This window comes from Mus caroli, unplaced genomic scaffold (genome assembly GCF_978045245.1).
Source record: "Mus caroli unplaced genomic scaffold, Mus_caroli_1 scaffold_20, whole genome shotgun sequence".
NCBI lineage: Eukaryota > Metazoa > Chordata > Mammalia > Rodentia > Muridae > Mus > Mus caroli.
Window position 1 is genome coordinate 14,886,941 of NW_028227275.1, and position 9,624 is coordinate 14,896,564.

Sequence of the window (9,624 nt, forward strand, 5' to 3'; positions counted from 1 at the left end):
GAAAAACAGTTAAGAGCAAAAATAAGGCAAACAAAAGAAAAGGCCCTTTTGGTATGCTCACAGAAATGGCGGTGGGCCTGTGGTTAAGCAGGGGCTGTAGAGAGAGCAGAAGAGCAAAATGGGGTGAAGCTGAGCAATGGAAACTAAGAAACACCGGGGTGCAACTATATGCGAGTGCCTAGAAATCACAAGACTGCACTGCACTTCTCAGAGAGCTAAAGGAAAGGACATGGGATGTTTTGACCATAAAAGATTAATAAATATGTGAAATGAAGCCATGTAAGCACTACACGATTTATATATGTGTCGAAACCCCATGAGATCCCACGACCTAATTTTTATGTTTTTAGACTCTCAATGTAGGGCGTGTACCCAGCATGGGACAGGGGGCTAAGTACAGTTCTCAGCATCCAAATATCAATATGTGTGTGCATATATAAAGAAAGACACATAATGCCCAAATTTATGTTTTGTTGTTAATTTGTACATGTGTGTGGTATAGTGTATGCACATGTCACATATGTGTGCACATGTGTGGCATCTCCCTTTTTTGTTATTTTTTGGAACATACTTTCTCACTGGTCCTAGAGCTCACTATTCAGTAAGTCTAACCAGCAGTGAGCTCCAGGTTCTTGTCTCCACCTGCCCCGTGCTAAGATTATAGGTGTGCACGACCATGCCCAACTTTTTCTGTGGATGCTGGAGAGCCACACTAAGCCCCTCGCACTGGAGCGGCAAGCAGTTTGGTGCAAACAACTGTTTTCATCCTGTTCCCTCTAGTGAGTGTGGGGCAGGGAGAAACCATGGGTGAAAACGGCCATACAATCAGTTGTACGTCACTTTAGGATTACCAAGCAGGGCTCCTCCTCCACCTGTCCCTGAACAAGAGGAAATGCCTGACTCTATCCTCAACAAGCTGTGAGAAAGAAAGAAAGATGCTAGGAGGAGACACGGTAGGAACAAAAAGAAAAACAGCACAACACCATGGACAGGAACAGACTTGGGGTCACCAGACTGGCTTTTACTTTACCACCTGGGCTGCAAACATTGCTGAACTTCAGGGTCCACAACTTAAGAAGGAACAAGGATTCCTCATGGAGGGGAGGGGACCTGGAGAGATGGTTCAGTGTTTAGGAATGCTTGCAGCCAAGAAGAGTTCAGTCCAGATCCCACCACTCACCTCAGGTGGCTCACAACTACCTGTAATGCCAGCTCTAGGGATCCAACTGCCTCTAGAGGTCCCAGGAGCAGCAGAAATCCTGAGAAAGACACTGAAGCTCCCTCTTCCACAGCCTCACACATCTCTCCACTCTACCCGTACGTGCCTGGCCACAAAGGAAAAGGCCAGAGCTGCAGGCTTCCAACTAGCGCTCCACGTGTGTGTGCGTGCACACGCGTTCACGCGCTCGCTCCCTCCCTCCCTCCCTCCCTCCCTCCCTTTCTCTCTCTCTCTCTCTCTTCTTGAGAAAGGGTCTCTTTATATAGCTCTGACTGTCCTGGAACTAATTATATAGACCAGGCTGGCCTCCTGGATGCTGGAAATAAAAGTATGTGCCACTACATGTTGGACACTTTCTTAGTTAATTATTAGTTAACCCAGGAGGGCCCAGCATTTTATGGGTGGTACTACCTTGGCCTGGTGGAGCCAGGTGCTAGAAGAAAGCAGGCAGAACCAGTCAGGAGGAGCAAGCACTCCTCCATGGCCTCTGCATCAGTTCCTGCCTGGTTTTAAGTTCCTGCCGTTGGCTTCCCTCAGAAACTAGGATTCAGGATATATAAGCCAAATGAACCCTGTCCTCCCGAGTGCTCTTGGTCATGGGGTCTCATTGCATAGTAGCCCTGACTAAGACAGTATATGAGGATGAATACGCACACTGTACTGTGTCAAGAGTATGGAGATGAGAGAGCAACCGTGGGGCTGGTTCTCTGCCCCACTGGGTTCTGGGGAATAAACTCAGGTCATCATCAGCCTTGGAGCAAGGGTCTTTACCTACAAAACCATTGCGCTGGCACTGAGTTGTTTAGCACACTTCCTGCTCTCCCAGCATCAGGTGGCTCACAAACTTCAGCTCCAGACAACCTAGCTCAGCCTTGACTATAGTGAGCTCTAGGCCAGCCTTAGCCACAGAGCGAGAGCCTGGCTCCAAAACCCAAATAAAACACACGGCACAGACTTTACTTTCTCCACTGTAAATACTGTACGGCAAGGTCCCCACTCAGGCAAGACTAAGTCTGCTCCCAAGGCTTCTGCTGATCCATTTGGAAGGATTGAAGGCAGACATAGTAGACACTACACCCCATGTGCTAGGAAAGAGAGGAGGCCTGGCCTCTGAAGCTAACAAAAGACAGAGAAAGCTAGCCTGGGCCTGTGGGCAAAGGGTTGGTAATGGTATGGTACAGTGATCTAAGAGTGCAAACTCTGGACTCAGTCTAATAAAATCCCCGTTCCTTTATAGCCTAGATTCAAGGCTTAAGTAACTCATTTTCCTCATCGATAAGACAGCAACAAACAACAAGATAACAAGGGAGACCTCTTACACTACCCTTCTATCTGGGAGGTGGTACTTAGCCTAGGCCAGTTGAAAAAGTAGCAAGGTTCAGCCAGGTGACAGTGTCACAGGCCTTTAATCCCAGGTGGATCTCTGTGAGTTCGAGGCCAGCCTGGTCTACAGAGTGAGTTCCAGAAGAGAGAGGGCTACACAGAGAAACCTGTCTCAAAATCACAAACGAAAAAGTCGCAAGGCTCCTCTTGTCCTGACTCAGTAGAGACGGTCTTTGGAGAAGGTTGTATCTTAATGAAAGCGATAACTTTCTTCCCAGTTTGTTGTAGTTCTTCATATCTTCCATGTTGCTGTGTCAATAAATACTTTCACATAGTGATTCCAGGCGTGTCAGGACTACATCCTAAGAACTTGTCTTTAAAAACCCTAGACTATAGGCTATTTATCTGAAGCTAGCTCCATGATACAGCATTTACCTACTATGCCTGAGGACCTGGATTTGATCCTGAAGGAGTCTGACCTATGGAGCCAGACTGTCTACATGGAAATCCTGGCTCTGAATCAATCACCCAGTCAATCAATCAATCAATCAATCTTGGCCCTCATACTGCTCAGAAAAGATATTGTGTTATAGAGGCTCTTTATGTTTTCACATTACTAAGTGGGGCAAATATTATCACCTAGTAGATTCAAAGTGTTATGCAGAAAATTAAATTCATTAGTGACACATATATATAAATGGCTACAAGAGTACCTGGTGCATAATCAGCGATTAAAAAAATGTTGTTAGCTTTTATAATTATTCTAATTGTAATTTTGGAGGATTAAATACAAAGTTAATTATATTTCACTTGATATCAAAATGTGTGTTGGAATTAAAACATATATTAGTTGATTATAAAGAGAAATTAGGGAGTAAGAAAATTTTTAATTTTCTATTATTCTATGTGTCTGGGTGTCTTGGCTGCATGCACGTCTGTGTGCCTATTCCTTATGTCTACTGCCTACAGAGGCCAGAAGAGAACACTAGATCTGCTGGAACTAGAGTTAAAAGACAGTTGTGGGGGCTGGTGAGATGGCTCAGTGGTTAAGAGCACCAACTGCTCTTCTGAAGGTCCCGAGTTCAAATCCCAGCAACCACATGGTGGCTCACAACCATCCGTAACGAAATCTGATGCCCTCTTCTGGAGTGTCTGAAGACAGCTACAGTGTACTTACATATAATAAATAAATAAATCTTAAAAAAAAAAAAAAAAGACAGTTGCAAGCTGCTGCCCTGTGGGTGCTAGGAATTGAACCTGGGTCCTCTGGAAGAGCAGCAGCCAGTGCTCTTAACCACTTGAGCCATGGCTAAGCCATCTCTCTATCCCTGAGAGGGTGTCTTAGTTAGGTTTCTATTCCTGCACAAACATCATGACCAAGAAGCAAATTGGGGAGGAAAGGGTTTATTCGGCTTACACTTCCATACTGCTGTTCATCACCAAGGAAGTCAGGACTGGAACTCAAGCAGGGCAGGAAGCAGGAGCTGATGCAGAGGCCATGGAGGAATGTTCTTTACTGGCTTGCTTCCCCTGGCTTGCTCAGCCTGCTCTCTTATAGAACCCAAGACTACCAGCCCAGAGATGGTCCCACCCACAAGGGGCCTTTCCCCCTTGATCACTAATTGAGAAAATGCCTTACAGTTGTATCTCATGGAGGCATTTCCTCAACTGAAGCTCCTTTCTCTGTGATAACTCCAGCTGTGTCAAGTTGACACAAAACTAACCAGTACAGAGGGGTAAGAGGCACAGGGCAGAGAATAGCAGACTGGGGTAGGCTAAACATGTGAAGTGGGCAACCCAAGCATGATGAATACAAGTCTGGCGGCACACATCTGCAACCCCTGTCACTCGGGAGGATGGAGAGTTCAAGGCCAGCATAAGCAATTCCATTGGCCGCCCCTCCAGCACAAATTCAACACCAGCTTGGCCTACATTGTGAGTTCCAGGCTGCCCAGCACCGGCAGAAGGTGGAACCAGAGAGGTGACACTGAAAAGTGTCACTCCCACAGAACCAACATTATCAGACATACTCAATAAAACTTCAGAAATAGGCTTAGGGTTAAGGAAAGGCAGATGGCAGACACTCACTCATGGACTCTGTTGTCACCATAGAGATCACTCAGGCCAAAGCTGATGTAGTGCCAGTGCTCAGGGATGTTGGCAGAAGGACTCCCCATGTTCCTGTACATGCTAACATAGTCCAAGGGGTCCGGACCACCCAACCTGCAAAAGACAAAACACAAGGTGTCAACATAAGCCTGGAAACCAGGAAAAAGCAACTAAAGAGGCTCTGTTCTACAAGCCCGAGAGCCCCGTGCTAGGGGAAGCTAGAGTGAGATACCTAAAGGGAGGCACAAAAGGTCTCTGTAGAGATGAGCCAAAGGAAAGCAGCCGAGGCTGTGTGGCTGGCTCCGCGTGTGCAAGGTGCTCCCTTCTCTTCCCTCCAACAGGCAGGGCCTCTTTTAGAAGGAAAACAGACGTGGTGGTTGCCCGTTTCGCTTTTGCCTGTTTCAAGTTCTGACTCCAGATGGAGTGAATTTCTCTATGTCAACATGCCAGGCTTCAAGGTAAGGGACATCAGTCAATCAGTAGCTCCTGTTGAATGACTGTCCAGAGCATGCCCAGTGGATATCATTCCTGAAAGTGCAGGTTCCACTCTGCACCTGACTCTTAGAACAGCGAGTTTCTAGAAGACTGTACTGTGTCTTCTATCATTGTTTCTTCTAGATACACACAAAGCTGCCAGTCTGCACAGATCGTGACCTATATGCCACAGATCAAAACTTAGTTGCTGCAAGTGACACAGGCCAAACCTTGGCTCGCTCAGCTCTGCACAGAGCACTGCAGCATGAGCCAGGCTGAGCCCCGTGAGCACCTGCATTCTAAAGAGTAAGCCGGGAGGCACTGGGCTCAAAGGAAGAGCTGGGACATCTCACGATTTGAGGCTCCTAAGGATCACATTAAATTTCCCATAAATCCAGCAGAGAAGTAGTTGAAGATTGAATTCAACAAAAGCTCTTTTAGCAATTAGTGTTTAAGAAAACCAAAACAAACAGCAACATCTAAAACCTGCGTTCCCTCGGAATGGACAGGAAAACACAGTAGACTTGTAAAGCACACTAAATGAAACCCCTCAGCAGAAGAAAGTGTGCAGTGAGCCCATAAACTCGGTATTTGAGCCGCCTCACGTGGACCACTCCACAGACCACAGAGTGGAGCTGGCCTTTGCCTGCCCCTGGAACATGGACAGGAGTGCACTCTGCAAGTGGGCTAAACTACTGAGGGAAAGCTAACGACCAAATAAAAGACATAGTACAAGAGATCCCAGCAAGTGTGCCAGGACCATGCAATTCAAACCCTATTTTAAAACCAGTAAGTCTGGCTTCATCCTCTTTGCCAGGATGTTACTAGCCTTTGTTGAAATCCTTATTCTTGGGGGAGGGGGGGAGGCTAAGTTATTTATAGAAGTCATAAGAAAGAAAGTCACTAAAATAGCTTAGGATCTGCCTGATGGAGTTAGGTAAAGGGACAAATCTCTATGTCTTTAACTGTGATTTCACCAAATCATTTGACTAAACCCATAACCAGCTGGATTTAGAAATGGTTTTGGGATGGAAAGAGGAAAGAAAGGGACCCCATTAAGGCTATATAACCCCAAAAAAGAAAGATTCCATATTCTCCCCCAACTTCCTGCTGCAAATCTCCAACAGCCCTTGATGCGGCCTACGTCCGTCCAGCAACGAGCAGTTGCACTGTGCTTTCTGTCCTTTGCCCGCCTGCTGGCATGCTGCAGCTCCCGCAGACAGCCTCCCAAGAGAGGTCACATCAAGAAGAGGCTTTAAGAAGAGTCACAGAATGGCCATGAATCAAGCAAAGTTAGCCTTATACTCGCAGTCAGATGAATGGGGGAAAAAAATCAGATTTTACACTTAGGAAGAGATGCGGTCCAAGGGCCCAGGGCATCCCTTACCTTAATTCCCAGAACACTTTATTTCTTTCTCTCTATAGGGTAGTTAGTTGCAGGACAAGACACCAGGCTCTGCCTCCCTACTTTCATTCTGTCTTGCTCAGATATCTCAACTATCAAACAGCCGGAGTTTTCCTGGTGGTCAGGGACCACTAGCTAAAATGCTACCCCTCAAACCCCCAAAAAGCCCATAGCCAGACCCAAGCAGTGTAGTCAGTCATACTGCTGAGAGAACTGAAGGGGCTGGTAAGATCCTACACATGAGGGATCGAATAAACTTCAATATCTCAATTCTGCAAATCCCTCTGAGTCTTAGAAAGAACCAGTTCCTAAGCTGGTCCCTCTTAGATTCCTGCGTCTAGGTAGCATTTCTTACTTCACAAAGAGTTGTACATGCCTTTTCATTTGTTACCACATGCTGGTCTACCTCTGGGGATACAGCCTCACTGCAAGCTTATGACAGAAAGAAAATAGTTTAACTACCCTTGGCCTTTGCTTCCATACCTCTTACATGCAACTCTGTCTTGATGGCCATGTAGGGGACATCAAACCAGGTGCCCCCTATTCTGCACAGGGACTTTCCCTCACACTTAAACAAGATCAGAGCAAACAGTATGGCAAGGTCAGCCCCGTTTTTCTCATGACATGGGACAAGTTCATCACAACTAATACAGAGGTGCCATTGAAATGGGTGATTAAGTTAGCAAGAGCCGCTACCCACTCGGAAGCAGTCTTCGAAACACTCGTCAGCCAGGAACTAGGCTGCCCTGCACAGATGCCTTGCCAGCATGGCTCCTGGCTACCCGGACAGGCTGGTCCCCAGACCCTCCTGGCTGTCAGTTTCCTTTGCATTATTCTTCCACTGACACGGGGCGGGAAGGGGGGGGGGGTAACTTCAGCCCTCTACAGCCTATCTCCCATCTCCAGAGGCAATAAGAGGATGCCACATAGGAAAAAGATTCAGCTTTAAAGGGTGTGTAACCTGCAAAGGCATCCCTCACTTCAGGACCACCTTTTGCCAATACCCCAAGACAAGGAACTTTTCAGGATCTACCGAAAGGGGTCATCTAATACAACGACTGCCTGCGTGAATGTGGCCACCTCTGAATCTATTTTTGGTCCAGAAAGACCACAAGGACTTGTCTCATAACACCTGTTTTGTCTGAAGGCTGACTGAAGAAACAGGTTGCAAACAAGAATAGGAGACGAGAAAGTGCCATTTCTACCCCCAAAGACAGCCAGCCCATTTGGAAACTGATCTTTTACTGGGCATCTTTAAACTTCGGCTGAAATCACGAAGACAAGACAGGAGGAAGCGCTTCTTCATTCCTCCTGCCCACTCAGGTCTCTGTCACGCACCTGGTGGCGAGCTATGATTCCCTTCAATCCCGAGCCAATGCTTGGCTCTCCCGAAACCTGTTCTTAACTAAGGTCCTAAAGCTAAAGCAGCTGCAAAGCCAGAGAAGCAAGCTCTGCAGAGAGAAAGAGAACTGTGCAGAGTAAGCAAAAAGTTTATCTGGAAGAGCTGCTCTGTCAAACTTCAAGAGCAGCAGCTTCGCACTGAATGACAGAAGCTCCTGCGCTCCGGAAGGTCCCGAAAGAAGACTGAAAGAAGGCCTCTCCTCAAACTCTTCCCTCATCAAAGGCACAATGCCCTCATCTTGCTCCCTCCTAACCCACAGGGGCGTCCTGGTTCCCGGACCGCCCTAGACTACGCGGTCTTGTGCCCTCCAAAGCCCTCTCAAATGCTCTCCAGGCCCCGCCTCACTCCCCACCCCCCATCCCACCCCAGCCGCCCCCTGGCTCCCCCAAGCCCACTAATGACCCACCACAGGCGCCCCCTCCTTTCTCCACGTTTACAGTTCGCGCTCACAGTCCCCCCTCCGCTTCTGTGTACACCCCCAGTTCTCGGTTGTCCTAATCCGGGTTAACCCCTCACTACTCAAGGGATCCATTAACCCTTTGTCCCCATTCCCAACTTCTGTCCTAACTCCTTCCACAGCACCAGGAAGCTCCTGGTTCCCCAGTACTTAAACCGTTTTCTTCCTCCCCCTTCTGCAAATTACTTCGTCCCCGGTGCTCGAAGCTTTCCCGGCCGGACCCCGTCCTCCCGAGGCCCCGAGCATACCAGTACTTGACGATAGCGGTAACCTGGAGCGGGTTCGGCTGGTCAGGGTAGAGGCGGCGACACTCTCCGTAGATGGCGTGCAGTCCCGGGGGAAAGAGTGAAGCAAAGGCCGGAGGGGCACTAGGGCCAGAGGCCGGGGGCGCGGCGGGACCGGGGGCGACGCTAGGCCGCAGCTCCGCCATTGGGGCGCGTAGGGCGCGCGGAGAACCCGGGAGGGTAGAGGAGGGAAAGCGCCCCTACGGGCCAGCGGACCCACTGTGGATGAGACTCCCCGAGGCGATGGGGGCTACAGCGAGGTCTAACTCCGCGCCTGCGCACGAGGCTCCGTCCGCCCAAGCCGGAGCCTTCAAGACGTCGGCCAGAGGATGCTGTGGGACCGCGGGGAGCTCCAGGGGGCGGGGCGTCAGCGTGCCCTTGCCGGACACTTATTGGCTAGTGTCTTTGCCAGTCACAAGTGGGGAAGGCGTGACTTGACAATAGACTCCGCCTCCCTGCCCCTGGGTTGGGAGCGTCCCAAGGATCTTGGCCTCCCCCTAGTGTTAGGAGGAACCCAGTTTAGAACAGAGACTTGGTACCTTGAGGTCCTATGAAAGCTCTACAAAACTACTAAGAAGCGCTTAACATTGTTTTGCTAATACACGATTTTAAGATAAGCTTGACAACTAATTCATTAGACTGTATGTCATTATTATTAATATATTACAACTCTAATATTTCTTGGAACTATTGACAAAAAGGGTAACTCGAAATGTGCCTGGGGAAAATGCCTGGCTGTTTAAAAAAAAACATTTGCCTATTCTTTCTCTTCACCTGGATGTCCTCATCCATCAAGGTCAAGAAAAATAATAAAACAATTTCTAAACCTTTAGGTGATATTTTAGGCCCGTGGTTTTGTGGCGTCCAACTTACAGGTATTTTTTATAACCTCCATTGGCTTTTGCTTCATGGGTTTTGTCTTGTTTTGCTTTTTGTTTCATTTTTTGTTTT

General features: G+C 48.2%; 1 protein-coding gene across 2 annotated transcripts in view; it reads right to left on the reverse strand.

Moving 5' to 3' along the window:
- Sufu (SUFU negative regulator of hedgehog signaling) overlaps nt 1–9,031 on the reverse strand; it is an 88,644-nt gene extending 79,613 nt beyond the window's left edge. Inside the window, exons 1-2 of one of the 2 annotated variants that reach the window (XM_021151827.3) lie at nt 8,638–9,031; nt 4,631–4,765 (exon numbers count right to left, since the gene is read on the reverse strand). In XM_021151827.3, coding sequence (XP_021007486.1) covers nt 4,631–4,765; nt 8,638–8,819 — 317 coding nt within the window. In that variant the 5' untranslated portion in view covers nt 8,820–9,031. The remainder of the gene's footprint in view (nt 1–4,630; nt 4,766–8,637) is intronic. The other variant, XM_021151826.2, reaches the window with a different exon arrangement.
- Nucleotides 9,032–9,624: the final 593 nt, after the last annotated feature.